The 16,697-nt window shown below is 39.1% G+C and overlaps 1 protein-coding gene across 6 annotated transcripts in view; it reads left to right on the top strand.

Moving 5' to 3' along the window:
• MPPED2 (metallophosphoesterase domain containing 2) overlaps positions 1 to 16,697 on the top strand; it is a 240,608-nt gene that overhangs the window by 184,884 nt on the left and 39,027 nt on the right. For all 6 annotated transcript variants that reach the window (XM_074917980.1, XM_074917978.1, XM_074917979.1 and 3 more), the window contains one exon: positions 8,207 to 8,432. In XM_074917980.1, coding sequence (XP_074774081.1) covers positions 8,207 to 8,432 — 226 coding nt within the window. The remainder of the gene's footprint in view (positions 1 to 8,206; positions 8,433 to 16,697) is intronic.

Below are 16,697 nucleotides of genomic sequence, written 5' to 3' on the forward strand. Positions count from 1 at the left end.
TGATACAATATGTTCGTGCACAAGGTACTATCAACAACCAATATATTATTTCAAAAAATGGTGAGTTTCTTTATAGAGGATTAGGTTACATAGTGTGGGGACTCCGAAAAGAAAATAGAATTGTGTATTGATGCCTTCAGAAATATTATTTGAGGGCAATAAAATGTTCCCTGAAATTCCCTCCTGAGTGGAGAAAATGGAGTTTGTTTGCAGTAATTGCATTTTCTAGCATTTGCTTTCGCACTTTCCAATATGAGTTAAGCCACTTGGAACCTGTGATCTCGTTTTGCTTATTGGCAAAAGTACCATGTAAATTGATCTGTGATGCATTTATGGAGAATGCTTTGAAAATTTTGAAATAGAGATGGCTTTTTCTTATTAGATTTAGATATTATTAGGGTTCATTTCTATATTTTAGCCTAATGTAATAGTAACCAAAAATGTTTCTTTTCAGTTTAGTCTTAATCAGGTTCAAGGAGAACATTTCTACTTAGCCCCACTGGCACTGTGAAAGCAGGGTTTATTTTCCCATTCTCAGCCTTGGTCTTCAGAATTTCAAGATCTGAGCCATTTGAAACCACACCGAGCTGGAATTGATCTAAAACTTGTCAGACCCGGTTCATTAAGATCTTGATCATAAGAGAAAATGTAAAATTCTGTTGGACAAAATAATAGCGCATTTCTGTGTATTTGCAGTATGCATGCACTATAGACCTGAAACTACAGGGGGCTAGGTGCAAATCTCATTAGAGGTGTAAATAAAAGGTAATTCTGTTTAGAGGAACACACTTCGCTGCCAGACAAAAAAATGTTCTTGCTTGAAAACCTTATATATTTTCCCAAGTGAAAGCTATTTCGTGTAAAGGATCTCTTTGAAAGTGCACCCGTAGCACCAGTGCAGTCATGGTAGTCCTTTGTGTGTTGCTTTGCTATGGGAAAGACAAGAGTAGCAGGCACTACTGTTTCTGCAAGAAGCATTTTTAAAAACACAAGGGAAAAATAAGACTGTTGCGATTTCCAGGGAAGGTGTTGTTTTCAGAATTTGCTAAATTTAAAGGGAAACTTCATAGCTGTCAGCTTTTTTGATTTTAAATGAGTTTTTTTTTTTTTCCCTTTTTCGTTCCCTCCTGAAAACTCCATCTTTTAGGTTACATAATTACAAGCCTGAAAAGAAAGCCTTTCCAAGGACTAGCAAGCAATCTGTGCTGCTTCTGTTTCAGCTTTCATAATTTTAATGTCAATTTGGGGGACTTTTTACACCTAAGGTTGGCAATGCTGTGAGCTGCAAAATCTGGAGGCTTTTCTGTTTTTGAGGTTAGACTAAACAAAAACTTCAGATTCTGTCTGTTTCAAAACAAATAAACGTCATGTATTAATTGCTAAAACTTTAGTGAATCTTTCCCTGTTTCAAGAAAAAATGTTTCAATACAAGTAACCCAGTGAAATTCAAAACAACTTTGAGATCAAAAGCCAACACAAGTTATGTCAGATGAATGCTAAGGAAGCGGTGGAACCCTGAAGTAGAACAAAAGATTGTTGCTTATGTTGTGCTACATTTTTTCTTTTAACAGAGAGGAGAAGGATATTAATCACAAACAGTTACATTAGAATAATGTTATGGTTGAGACATAAATACATAAAAGCAAGGAATTGTTACCGATGCAGAGCCTCACTGAGCCAGACCCCCGGTTAACTGGGTTCTGCCCTGTGCGTGGCCCTGCTGCAGGGTTCACGCTGCACTCGGCGGTGTTACCGCCCCGTGTTGTGCAAAATTCACCACATTTACCTACCTGAGAGAGAACGAATGGAAGCACTTGGTGTTAGGTACCACTGATTCTGCAGTATCGGACTTCTCCTAAATGCCCGTGTAGTTTAGGTAGCACCTCTGTCTGCGGCCGCTCGGACAGGACCGCGTTTGCTCCAGCACCTTGGCCCTATGTAGCTGAGTTGTAGGTGCTGAGGCAAGAGTCACTCAATACTTCCTTGCTTTCATGGGTTTATGACTCAACCTTGGCATTATTGTAACGTAGTTTTTTGTGTTTAATGTTTCTTAGACTTGGTTTTCCATTGCCAGCATGGAAGAAATCCTAATGCATGAGTTTCAGAGGAGAAGGTAGCAGTCTGAACCTGCTGTGTGGCTCGATCCGCAAGTGTGAGTATTAACGCTAGAGCTGTCAGGCCTTGTGAAAATTAATGAAGCCTGACGGTTACAGAGTGAAAGGTCAGAGGCAGAGCTTGCACTTACCTAACATTTCTGTTTTGTTGTGTCTAACAGCGTTTTCAACAAAGAGGAGCTTTATTAATGTACAAGCTTTAGATTCATCACAGGAATTCAGGGGTCTCAGCCTTTGCTTCTCCCTGTGCTGTGGTTTAATGTTTTCTTTGCATAAAGGCAAAACAATTAAACTTTGATTCATCTGCTCCTCTTGTTGTGTTGCACGTGTGTGTTTTGCCTTTATTTTTCCTTCTCCAAAATCTTCTGGAGGGGGGGAAAAAAAAAGAGGCGCCTGGACCAATGATAGTCTGAAGAGCTGGTGGAACACTTTTCATCAAGAAGATTTTGGGAGATCTTGTACTTCAGTTCTTTGTACTTCTTTAGAAGCATGTTCTGGTTTTGTGCATGTTCATGTCTTTTTATTTTCCTGCTTTTTTGTTTTTTAATTGTTTCAATCTGTAGATTTTTGTAGACACAGAGAGGTAAACAGGTAGAAATGCATGGGTTACGTTTTCAGCCGGTATGTTGGTTGCCATCAGTTTTAGCTATTCCACTGATGACTTTTTGTGAAGGCTGTTTGATTAAAACAGTCAGAATATTTTCACAGTCAGTTGGTCAGTCTCATCCTAGAAAAGATGTTTTTCCTACCCAGTTTTGGATCTCGGTACCTGCAGTTGATTGTTGGTGAGAATAGTCCAACTTTATCTTTGATAACTTGAGACTCTGTAACTATACTTAACACAGTCTAACTCATTTATTGCTGCTGAAGAAGAAATAAGAGCCTTTGAGATACTCTGTCTTTCTTTTAAAAAGCTGAAAGGGGCTTGTGTGTGCGGGGATTGTGCTGTAAATGCTGGGAAGAGACAGAGAGAGTACCCATGGCCCTGAGATGCAGTGGGCTTTCTGTAAGAAACCTCTGTGAAGAGCTGCAGAGCTGCTGGCCAGTAGCAGGTTTTGCTGGTTGCCCTTGCCTGGTGCCCATCGGTGGGCTGCTTGGGGATCTGTGGCCAGGCAGCTGATAGCAACCTGTGCTGCTGTGGGGGCTGGAAGTCCATCGGAACGACACAGAATTTGGTCCTTCAGTGTTTATCTCCAGACACGTATGTGGTTGACTGTAGATGAATGCTCCCTGAACAGGTTTGCACTTTCGAAGCATGTGTGATACTCCATCAATTGGAGATGGTTCACTGGCACAGGCACCCCACTTGTACAGATTTTCCCTCTTTTTGAAGGGACTGCGATTTGTACTTACAGATTTCTCAGCCCATTCCTCAACACGTGGCTAAAGGGTCTATGAGGCTTTGAAATGGGCATGAAAACACTTCACATTTCGTGGAAGTGTTGTGTGGTTTGAATAGTTAATGCATGCTTATGCATTTCAGGGCTTCACATCAGAAGCACTTGCATAACATTTGTGTGTAAATGCAGGTTTCTACCACTATCCAGACAGCTAGTATTGCATTATTTCCTATTCCCTTACTTCACTGTGGGTTTTGTAGGTAACAGTAGTCAAAAAATAATGTGATTTTCTATTTTTATAGGGACTCAGCAGTTAACATTCATTGCCAGTCAGACTCTTTTTCATGTCTGGCAGCTCTACAGAACTTGGGTTGTGTGACTAAATTGTACTTGTATGAAGCATGCCGTTAAAACAGGAACGGTTGTTCAACAGATTAAGAATTCCTAAGATCCGGTACTTAAGCATACTTAAAAAACCACTGGAACACCTACTTACATGGGTTAAAAAAAGCCAACCACGCCCCACCCCTCCCAGCTCCCCCCCTTGTGGCATGTAATAGGTGTATTTAAAGTCAGGTTGTTATTCAGCTAACACCTTAAAGTGATGTAAGTAGTTGCAGACAGCAAAAGATGCCCTGCCTTACCAGCATAACAGAGCCTCATTCCTTTTTTGCTACATCAGTTTTCAGCTGGATCAGTTTCCTGATCCACTGTGCTCCGTGGCCACCAAATCTGTGTGTTGGCAAAGAGACATGGTAGCAGAGTGAGGATGAGCGCTTGGGGGGACAAAGGTACGTGAGTCTGTAGCTTGAGGGTTGATTTATTAAATGAGAAATCATAGAAATCTTCTGAGACTCCCAGATTAATGTATTTACTATATACAGTTTAGTTTTTACGAGTTATTCACAGTTAACTACCTTTGCTTTTATCTGAGCAAGAGTGATGCTGACCTTTTGTCTTCCAGAAGAGAACGACTTGTCTAATTGCAATAATTTCTTAATTATTACATTATGCCCTTGCTACTCTACTGTTGAGGGCAGATGTTGAAAAACATCTTGGCCAAAAGAATACAAATACATATTGAAGGTTCACGTGCACCCCCTGTGTCTGTATAGAGACACAGAAGATTTCAGATACTCCAGTATAAGTGACTAATTCACAGGCTTGGTGCCCTAATCATTTTTAGTAGCTGTAATTATGGGATTTTGATCTCGCCTTTTAAACGTTTAAGTATTTTTAATTTAAATTCAGTTATTACCCTAGGAGTTGATAACTGGGGTTTCTGAAGTTCTCATCCCAGCAAACACATCAAACTCTTTTCCTGGTTTGGAAAGCGATTCTTCTGTTTTCCAGACGCACAGTATAAATTAGAATGAATAATATTACTGATGCATGATGGAAAATTTTATAGTTAGGAAATTAGAGTAATAAAGTCCAAATGTAGCTAACAAAAATTTAGTGAAGGAAAATGAGGAAATGCCTTTCAACCTGTGTATTGTGCTACAGTGTCTCTCTCTGTACAGACAGCACAGATGTAGATATGCAGAGATTAATCCGACCAAGATGAAACTAAAATACCATGGAGTAGGAGATACTGTGTCTGCCTGTTTATGCTTCCATATTAAACACAGAAGGTCAGCAGATTATAGACAAAGGGCAGGACTGCCAAAAGAAAACACGCCAGAATATTTCGGAAATTATATCAGAGAGTATGAATGTTATGCATTGCCACAGGGCTTTTCAGGAAGGGAAAACCTGAATGCAATGAATAAATAGCTAATCTGATTGCAGGTAATTTATTACTGTGATTAGTGCTATATAGTCTTTCCTCTGGGAGGAGGAAAGAAATGGATGAGACTTCCTCTTGCTACTCCCCTTTGCTTGGGCCTGGCTTTTGATGTGTTTGCGTTTTAATGAGCGGTGTTGCTCATCACTAGCTCCTGGGCCAGCTCCGGAAAAGGAAAACAAAATGTGACTGATTATAACGTTGGGGAACTAGGTGGGGAGCCTGGTCAGACCTGGGTGCCCACCCTGTGGTAAATACCAAAGTACGTACAGATGGAAGCACATCTCAGGCGTTGCTGGATGGGAGACCCGGGGCTGCGGCCGTGCCATGCCCAGCCAGCGCTGGTTACTCTCCCGCTCACGGGCTGTGGGTGTGCAGTCCCGTGGAGCTAGAGCTTATTAGTAGATGTTGACAAGCTTTGGTCCATGGGGGGGTTTCTCCTCCGGGATCTGTTTTGCCTTATACCTCAGTCCTGGTGTTGGTCGTAGTGGGGCCGTGTCCTGAGGCTGTTTGGTCCCAGGGCCCCCCCGCTCCCTGGTGCTTTCTGGCTCTCAAGAATGGACCAAGCAAGGCCTCCCCTTACTCAATAAAATCAACAGCTGTCTTGACACCAACTGCAGTAAATACTGTTTGGTTTTCTCTACTGATTTCAGGTGCTTATGTGACATGTATAGCGTTGCATTTGTATTTTTTAATAATCACTGATGCCACCATTGGTTTGTGTTTTCATGTCCTGTGTGTCTTCAAAGTAAGCCCTCTTTTTTTAAGGTGTCAAGATAAAAATCCACTCACTTCAAGCAAAAATGTTCCAGACTTAATTGAACATAATATCAGCAAAATAGTGCTTATTTTCAAGTCTATCAAAATAAATGGGAAAAAGTGTAAAACTTGGACATTCATCCAGTAAGATGAGAAGTTTTCTCTGCTAAAACTGGCAAATGTTGATAACTTGGCAGAAACCTGAATTTAACTTCTCCATCCTACTTCTCTGAGAATTTTATCACATCTCGCTTGTTTTGGGGGATTGATAGTTATGACAAGTGTATCAAATTTCATGCCGGTGGTATCTTTTATGTTTCCTGAGAGAGGAGAAAATAGCAATTTTACCTTGTGCCCAGGAGTCACAGAGAGCAGGAATTGTAGGTACCTGCCACATCGAGTTTTTAAATAAAAATGAATTGCAGAGCAGCATGTAACAGAGATCGGGAAGGGGAGGGAAGAGGGGACGGAGTGAAGCATAAACTGTAAAGGAGCATTTATTGCATCTCCCCCAGCTTTTAATCTAATGCAGCACCACAGAGAGTTATGAATATGTATGGTATGGTCTGTATTTTGTTCAGATGTGAGGTGTCTATGAAGATGTCTGCTTGTTTTTTTCAGGGGATTTGTAGCTTTTTGGTTTTATATCCAGAATTAACTAATTTTGCAAAGATGGTGTTTATATACATATCTTATGTAATTCCTGTTTCCGTGCTGTAAATATTGAAAATCAGAGAGTTTTGACTGGTTCCCCATATGTCTTATTTAGGGGAAAGTTAATCTTGTTGTAAATACTTATAGCTTTACTTTAAAACTTAGTTTAAAAAAAAAAACCACAAAACCAAACAGTTTTGAAAGTTGAAAGATGAGTTTTAAACTAACAAAGCCACATCTATTTAGGAGAACTCTTATTCTTGAGAAATATATGACATTCAGTTCTGTGTTCCTCGGAGCAGATGTTGGAAGGACCAGAACTGGAAGATGGACCCATAGATTTCCACATGCATTTTACTGCCTTTATTTAAAAAAAAAACCAAACAACCCTCAAACAAAACCCCAGGCTTTTTAAAATGATTGTTAGGAATAAACACCAAAATTAATGATTCGGTGTAAGACTAGGAAATCAGGCTTATGATGAAGACAGTAAAAGTTAGCTTTGATGCAAACCTGCATGTGATTTTCGGCAAATCACAGTGGGACAGACTTTGTAAAAGAACCTAACTTATGTGAAGACACCACAGTATGGGACCATATTTTTAAGGGAGCTCAGCACCTAGTATGTTTATTTGGAAGATCTGGCACTGATTGTTGGTACCAAGTGCTTGAAAATCTGTCTCTGAAACCCACAAATGTGGGTCTGTGGGCCTGATCCATGTCTCCTTCCAAACAATAGGAATAGTTGCCCTGAACTGGGATGATCAAGCCTGTATTCTTTATCTCTGACCCTCACAGTAAATGAATTAACCATATTTCCTTCTTCCTACCTTATATCTTATTTGTCCGAGTTTCATGGTTTCTTCTACATGTATACTACTTACAGAAATGAGACACTACCATAAACTGAAAATAATAATGAAGTCCATTGCAAGTGAATTAAAGCTTTGGACAACAGTTTAGGTCTGGAATAAATGCTACCTGCACACAAATTAATCCCAATAATGACATAATTTAAAAAACAACAGCTCCAGCAGCCTGATTCAGTACCCTGTGCCAGGTACTCACAACACGGTTGTGAGGCATACTGCAGTCTCTGGTCTACCCTCTGACACCAAGGTATCTCACTGCAGGTCGCGCCTGTGGATTGGGACTCACGACTGCTGACTCCGGTCCAGTCAAATGAATTAAATGGGTAGAACTCAGTGTCACATTTTAGGCTAATCCAAATCAATCATGTCGTCAGTCGAAAGCAAGGGAGCCGTGTTGGTTTATGCCACCTTTGGAGGTGGTTTGGTGCCTACCAGCTTGTTTTGTTTAACTCTGCAGTACACGCTTTTTATTATGACATTGCTTTGTGTGACGTTACTTTCCGTTTTAACACAGTTTCATTCAGCGGAAGAGAAGCAGCATTAATAACTTCTGCTCAACATGGAGATGCACAGAGATCTTGGGTATTATATTCTGTCACTGCTAGCTGTCTACTTATTGTGCCGACAATGCTGGTGTGGGAGGAAAATGTGCTAATTAAGCCCTCTTTTTTGTTATTTCAGGAAACCTACCATATGAATATAAAATAGTGATTGCTGGGAATCATGAACTGACATTTGATAAGGAATTCATGGCAGACCTTGTTAAACAAGATTACTACCGCTTTCCCTCTGTGTCCAAATTGAAACCAGAGGACTTTGACAATGTTCAGTCACTCCTGACAAATAGTATTTACTTACAAGATTCAGAGGTAACAGTTAAAGGATTCCGAATATACGGTGCCCCATGGTAAGTCTCAATTTAAACTTTCTTTGCTGTTTATTACTTGAACCACAGCAGGAATCGTTCCTGTTGAAAATGCATGAAGCTGCTTTGTTGGATTGCTCTGCAGACACTATCAAATATAGCTGTAAAGAACTGCCACCCTGAAACAATCGCCACTTTTTTTTTTTGGTGGATAAATAGGCAGTATTTAGCCATGTGTGTGAAATAAGACAAAAGGAATTGTAATTATTTCTATTCTGCTTTCTGGATGCACTTAAAAAATTGTGGACTCAATATCCACTCTGTGTTTGTGGATTAACTGCTATAACATCTTAGTATGCTATATTCTGTGCTGTTCAGGTATTTGTGTGCTGTGCTAATAGATCAGCATGGTAGCATTTAACACCCACACAGCACAAGGTACAAGGCAGCAGGTGCTTTATTTCTGATCAGTTCTAGGCATTTGTTTTCTTTTGTTTGTAAATTTGTGAGAACGAAATTTCAAGCCAGTTTTGATCTCATTCCACCCCTATGCAAAGCACATGCAGGAAAACTTGCTGTCCAGTTTTGTACTAAGGAGACTCTTCCTCGTTTTTTGGACACGTTGTTTGACTGTGATGCCTCAGATACCTCTGTGTGGAGTCTTGGGTAGCACTTGTTTTCAATTCTCGTGCTGACAGCAGCCACAGTCCTTTCAGGCTCTACCAGAAACCTGAACTTCAGTGATGGTGATAATCATTATGCTACTTGGTGTTCTCAGTTGTCAACTGAAGTACTTAGATGCTAATTTATGCACACCTATAAGAAGGGTTTATTATAAGCTTATAACTTACGTTTTTGATGTCAGGCATGCTTTAGAGGTGAAAGTAGAGGAGGATGGGGGTGAATGTTTGGGGTTGAACCAAAGAATGGGGCCAATCTATACAGATATTAGAAGTTTTCCCCTTCATCTCATCTCTGGTGACTGTTCACTTGGTCCACAGGCCTTGGTGATTCGTATAACACCACACGTTGATGCTTCTGATGGTGCTTTTTTTTGGTCATATTGTGTACATTAGTGCTGGCTAGAAAACTGCAATCTAGGTCTGTATCTCACATTCTTGACTTAAACTACATTTTTTTTTTTTAAATGTAAGTCGTAGCCTTTAGCTAGTAATTTCAACCAGCCTGACATTGCTTAGCTAAAAATGAAAAAATAAATAAATCTTGCAGTGTAGCTAATTGTGAAAGATGATCTTAATTCAGGTTAGAAATCATCTCTTAAAGACACTTAAAAGTAATTTTTTTTAATATTAGCAGCATATAGCACCCAGAAGAAGGTGGTGGACATAAGGCCTTGGGTAGTGTGAGGTGGATTTGAGACTTGCTGCAAGGTGAGCAGCTGTGTGAGCTGGAAGTTTAGCTGCTAAGATTGAGATTGTATTCAGCTTCTTTCAGATGTATGTCTTAGACTCAGAGGGCTTGTATTCTGCAGGCAGCCAATGATTACAAAGTGTAGGCACCTTTCAGATTTATTTGGGGCAGATTTTCTTGAACTCTGCTTCCTACAGAGCTGATGGAGAAATCTGGAGAACGTAGAATCCAAGTCTGGGGAAGAGAGAGCTGGTATTCTAAAACGGAGAACCACGTGATATGCCTTTGCATTTACATCTACTGCCAAAATGTAGTGATCTTTTCTCCCTTCTTTTGCTTCAGGAATCCATAATGACACCATGTTACCCTTTTGTATCCAGTTGCATTTAGAAGTTCTGTCATTTTGCGGGTGTACACATGGGTTTAGAATGTTTGTTCTCACATTTTAAGGGATGCTGCATAAAGCACCCAAGTTGTTTTAACCATAACAAGTAAATGGCATATGTATTCTAACCTATTCATGGAACATAAATCCAAATTATTCCTTCCTCTAATCCATCAATAACTGGATTTTTCCAATTAAGTGATCAATGGGAAATAAAGCTAGGTTTCTAGAAAGGCATGCTGAGCTCCAATCAAGTGCAGACTTCTCTGTTGAAGGATGTTTCATTTGTGTTCAACCGTGAAAAACTGTTGTCAAAGCATGTTTTGAGCAACTGTTGTGGAGTTCAGGCTATCATTTTGAATACAGCTCTTTAGATCAGCTAGTCTGTGTTTGGAGGATAGAGATACCATGTCTTCTTTCCCTTTTCTCTGTCTTTTTTTTTTTTTTTTAAATAATAATGACAGTTCCTGGAAAATACGAAATTTCAGCTAGTTTCCTATATTTTAGTGGGTCTGAGAGGAAGGAAAAGGCACATCAAACACTGGAAAAATCTGTTCCAAATCTCTTCTGTGCCTGGAAACTGAGACAGAATGATCAGGCAAGCCTGTTAGCACTTCCTAATTTGTTTTCTCCTTCCCCTCCAATCACATCCCACTCTACTACTATAAATCTTCATATTACCCCAAAGGAAGAGAATTTGTGGGGGGTTTGTATGTATTTATGGCCTCCTTACCCCAATTAGTTCTGTCACACAAGTGGAACACTGGTCATTAACCCAGAAGATGTGCCAACCCTAAAATGAGATAAGTTGGCATGTTCAATTTATGTGCATTTTTGTAAGTATTTCCAGAGGGAAAAAAAATTCTCATTTGCTGATAAAGCTACTGGTTTTAATTTAAAAAGAGGGATCAAACCAAGAATAACAGCTGTGATTCTGGAGGTTTCAGCCTGTCAGGGGTTTCTAAGAAGTAATTGCCAGAAGACTGGGAAAACTGGCTATAAGTCATCTATCTATTTAGAAAATTTAAATTGCCAACTCAGTGTAACTACAGAAAAGAAATATCAGTCCATATTCATTACATGTTATTACTCATGGTACATCTGAAAGCTTTCTAAAGACCTAAGAGAATTCAAGTAGTGCCTCCTAACTTACAATTTAGTAGAATTTGTATGTAGAAAATAACTTACAATACACGGGAGCATTCATGTGTATTTGCAATTGGAATGTGCGGTGGTGCATATCAACAGCCTCTAAGGAGCAGAAAATTTGAATTTAGCCTGATGGTTCTGAGAGTATTAAATGGCATTAGCTGGAGGGGAGTTGAAAACAGAGTATCAGCCCCTAAAAGAGAAAAGAGCGAGGGTGGGACATGAATCACGCTCTGAGCTCTGCTAGTTTTCGGAGGTGGAGAATGTAACTGACATTTTCACACCTTAAATAGGAGATTCTTTGATGTACCTTGAAGGAGCAAAATGGCTGAAGATTTTCCATTTGCTCTATAGATAACAATCCACAAAAATATTTCACTTCTTTCTCTTCCTTCTGGCTTTGACCTGTGAACCTGACTTGTTTGGTGAGAAAATAATTGATAGTTCATACTTTATGCAGTCAAAACTCCAGAAGATTTCAATGCAAGGATTTTTCTCCTTTAGAAATTTGAGATTGAGGCCACTTACTGATCAGGACAAAAAAACCCTCAAACAGTAATAGCGATACAAATTTTTAAATATTAAAACTCCCTTTGTGAAGTATACGTAAGGATAACTCATACTGATGTATATGTAACAGTGTAAGGAGAGACAGTCTGGTTTGACTGTGGCTTTGGGTACTGAATATGTATAAGTTAATATGTGTAAGTTTTATTTAAATTCAAATGTTGTTATTTTAAAACACATATTTTTTTGAATTATATTTGAAATTGTTCATCCATGCTAAGGACTGAATTTAGTGTAGCATGCTATAGATGTTTGAACACAAATATTCTAGCAATGTCTGTTTTCTAATGAAGCTTTAAAAGCATTCAAACCACCAGAGGACTGCAGTTAACTGGAGCCAGAAATTCTTTAAACCACATTTTGACAGAAAGAGTTGTTCGGGGAGAATATTTTTCTCTGGTTTATTTTGTTTGCTGTTCAGCTCTACAGGTAGCTTTTTTGGTTTGTTTGAAAGACAAAAAAGGTTGAAATGAAATGAAAAAGTATTCTGATAAACTTTGTTTTGTTTGCGTAGAAATTTGTGGGACTTAATGTCATGAATAATGATGCCATAGGCTTACTTACGTATTTTAAATTCTGTTCTCCGTAAAAATTCCACAAAAAATGTCACAAGCTGTAAGTATAAAATAATTTAATAGAGCAATCATTTACATTATTTTTAGCTATTAAAATATATGGGCAAATTCCATCCATATTGAGCAGAATGAAAAGTAAAACTGAAGGCCGAAACCTTTCAGCATATATATTTGTTTAGATAAGTATAGATAGGTGAATCTTTTTAAGAGAAGAAAATGTTTAATATAAAAGCTAATTCGATATAAATCAATGCGTTTTAATGGTTAACGGCATCAGCTTTATGGAAATAACTATGAAAAGCAAAATGTAAAAGATTAAAATTGATTATTTAAATAATGACTGAAATCTGTGATTTGCATCATTGTAATGAAAATCAATTAATTCTGAACGAAGCTGGGAATAAAGCTCTTCCCTTCTGACAGGAACAGCAGCATTGTTCAGCGGTATCCTGCACATTTGTCAAGTTGTAGCTTGTTCAGGTCTCAAGAACAGAAGCACAAAGCTGGCCTCCCAGTTGCTTTTAATGAATACTAGTGGGTTTTTCCTATGTCCAAGAATTTGATCTGTAGGGTGATCCAGAGGTCAAGAACAAACGGCTCACTATCACTCACCTCTGCGAAGGCAAGGCTTTCATTTGCTTTTTTTAGTAACTCTAGAGGAAGTGCCTTAACTCTTTTTCAGAAGCAAAATTTTAATTGGCATAGATAATGCAGCCTTGAGAAAGCATAGACAGGTTTAGCCATCTCCTTTAAAACAATGTTTTGTGCAATTTTTTTCTTTTCTTTTTAGCCCAGTGTAAATTTTGGGGGTCTCATTGAATGGTTTCGCATCACTTCGAAATTATTTTTGTAACTCTGTTTCTTTCCGTGCTTCATTTGCAATCATATTTTAATACAAGTAGCCCTAAGTTAGTACCTCTCCCTTGTTCTGATCAGTGTTTTTTCAGATTTTGTGTTTATCCTGTCAGAAAAGTGTCAGATGTTTGGGTTTTTTTTTTCTTTTCAATTATAAGTTTTGTAATGCATCATGGATTTTGCTGACAGTCTTCAAGTTCTTGAAATAGCAAGCAAATTAACAGCAGATATTGAGCGCGAGGACTGGAAAACCAATTGGCAACTCACATGATGGGATTCAGATATACTGATGGGTTGGAATGGATCTCATTTCTTTTATTTTCATAGTCTTAGTTGGCAATTAGCTTGTGCCTAAAAAAGAGAGGATTAGAAATTGGAATACTCAGCAATAAAGTTCTTCATTGCTATTTAGTAGTGAGGAAACCAGGGGGAGACAGGACAAGAGTGTTGGTGTTGCACTGTTTTTTTTCAGGAATTCTGGCGTTTATTCGGTGGAAGTCAGCAACTGAGAAAAGTACTGGCAAAGACTGAAGTCTTCTGTCTGTGTGTTAAACAAACACACCGTGGTTGTGTTTAAAGGTGCAGGTTTCTGTTTCGTTTTTCTTGGCACATCTCCTTCAGGTCTCTCATTTTTGGATTGAATAATGTATTCCTCCTGCTCTGGAATTGCAGCTGTTTGTTTGCATTTCTGGTCTTGTTGGGAAAGTCACTGATTTTTCTTCAGTCTGCTTGATAGCAGATTCACTTCTAAGTAAAAAATTGTCCTGTTTACTTTAAAAGCTTTTTTGTTTTGTTTTGTTTTAATAAATAGTGGAATGTTGATAATTTTAAATATATTATTTCAGAAGTCGTGTTTAATACTACGATGCTAACCTGTCCTAGCTACTTTGGAAAGCTCTGCATCCTGGCACTCGGGCAGATCATGAAGCCTTAATCTTTCCTTCAGGCTTCACTTCAGCAAGAATAAGAACTTCAGAGTGTTCATTCCTAGTGTGACACGCAAACCGTGTCTGTTTGTGGGTGGAAGTCTAGCCAGTTAAAACAGACATAAAATGGTGGGTTTTCTGACTCCTGAGTTTTTCCTAGTTTGGAAGCAGGCATTTGAACTCTTTCAGAGCAGTACCAAACAGATGATTGTGCGAATCAGCTCTAATTCCTGCTCTGTTTTCCTGGAGTTGAGTAGGTGCAGCGCAAAAAAACCTCAAAGAGACAGAATGAGCATGAGCTGTGCTGTTAGGGACTAATTATTTATGGTGGTCTCCTGTTCGTAGGTTGAAGTGTGGTTTGCTCAGCAGCGAGGTCATTTTGATATACACGTTGTGCTTACAAAACCCACAAGCTGTGGTTGTGTTTGTAGTTTTGCTTTGTTAAGTTTTTATTCACTTGCCAGCTGTCCAGGAACAAGAAGTTTGCTTTCCTTTGTCTGAACACTGGAGTAACGCAGTAGTTAATGTAGCATTTGTGTGCACTGAGCGGGCTGAAAGCATCTGCACCCGGTGAGGAGTTAGGAAGAGTAGGGGTTAATTAGAATACTACAAAACTCCCGAAATTTTCAACATAGCTGCTACAGACTTCATCTTGGGAGCTGGGGAAGGAGGAAGGAAAGGAGAGTTAACTCAAATGTTGAGATACGCTGTTCCTTACAAGGTTGGACTCCCGTGTTGTGTGTTAATGCTCGTTTGAATAAATTCTTCCTTGTGGCTTCTGCACTTCACGACTCCTACTTTTCCATTTTCTTCTACCTATATGTGCACTGTACCTCTTCATGGTGGTCTAGTGCAGAAGAGAAGAAAGACCAAACTGAAAATACCATGTTGTTAAGGTTAACTGAAAAATTATTTCACTTGAGGACAACTATGTTCACAGTAGGAGAATGGAGAAGTAAGAGAGGGGCTTTGACTAGCTGACATCAGAATGGAAGGTATTTAAATGTGCTAAGTTTGGGACATGGGTAGTGTCACTGACTCAGATTCATGATAAGATTTAATTCAATTTATAATTACCAGTTACATACAGATACACATATTAACAGCTTTGCTGAGTACAATTGTAACTGGAAAAACAGGGATACTTTCCAGTGTCTTTAAAAGATGTGGTGAAATAAATGAGATTGGGGTGGGGAGGCAACAGGGGAGAAGATAGGTCTTGTCCTCTGTCCTGTCAGGTGGTTTGTTTCAGAGTTCATCTATTCAGGACAAACAGGAAAAAATTTGGAAGAATTTCCATTGCTTCAGGTAGAGCTGATAAAGCTTACACGATGTGATGGTGATAAAATGCAGTAGAAATGGAAGAGATATTATGTTTGAAAAACTGTATTTGGTTTTAATACAAAAGTCAAATAAAAAATGACTAGATTCTGTTAGCTCCCAGTGAAAAACAAGATTTCTCATGGCTTGTCTTCAAGATGATTAGGGTCATATTTCTCTAATATTTATTGATCAGAATGCTAACTTTACCTTGACATGTGTATAAAATGCTTAAAGTAATTCACAGAGGTTATGAAATAAAGCAAAAATTGCATAAGCACTTCAAATAAGAGAACACTGATCGTGAATCTGAGCATAGACATAAAGGTCAATAGTGACAGCTGCATTCATCAGATTTTCATGAGAATCCGTTCAGTAGAATAGATCTGGCACCTTATTTCAGAAGTGGTCAAGACTCATGGATTCAATTGAAAATCAATGAGACTGCTGGGTATTTATAACCACCTCTAAAATGTTTAGGTGTTCGTCTATATTATGGTTTGTGTGCATCTGAAGTATGAGTTGCTGACATTTCTGACTCTGCTAGTTAAATATCAAAATCTTAATATGGCTGAGAGCTATTGTTTGTGTATACGCACAGAGAGAGAAGGCTTAAGCAGTGATTTACAAGCAGGGAGGTCGATGTCAGCAACTCATCGATGTGCCTCCAGAGATGGGGCTCAGTGGCCTGCACCCTTGAGTAAGTAGAGAAGGCCTCCCAGGCTGGGATGCCTTGCTCCCTCCTCAGTTAATTTGGCACAGACAAGGGTATTGTTCTACAGTCTGCATGCCCAGTGCACCTGGGAGAAAGTAATGGAAGTTACCACCTAGTAACTCCTTTCTCTGTTCCTCTAGCATTTTAGAGAAATGTTAAACACAGTGTCCTTCAGTGTATCTGCTTAGCTGTTTGCCTTGCGCGTGGTGTTTGGAAACTCTGTGCCTATGGCTACTCTGACAAAGGAAATAATGTTTCCTAGAAAACCAGATCGTGATGATTTGAAATCGTCTGACAAGTGTGTAATTGTATTTATTTTGCAAGCAATGTTGCAACTACTTGAGTATGGTATCTGCAGATCTGCCAACCTGTCTATCCTCTGCTTCTGGAGAGCCTTTTGTTCTGGTGCTTCAGCAGCATTTGCTGGATGGGTAGGACTGACAC

This window comes from Athene noctua, chromosome 14, assembly GCF_965140245.1.
Source record: "Athene noctua chromosome 14, bAthNoc1.hap1.1, whole genome shotgun sequence".
Taxonomy (NCBI): Eukaryota; Metazoa; Chordata; class Aves; order Strigiformes; family Strigidae; genus Athene; species Athene noctua.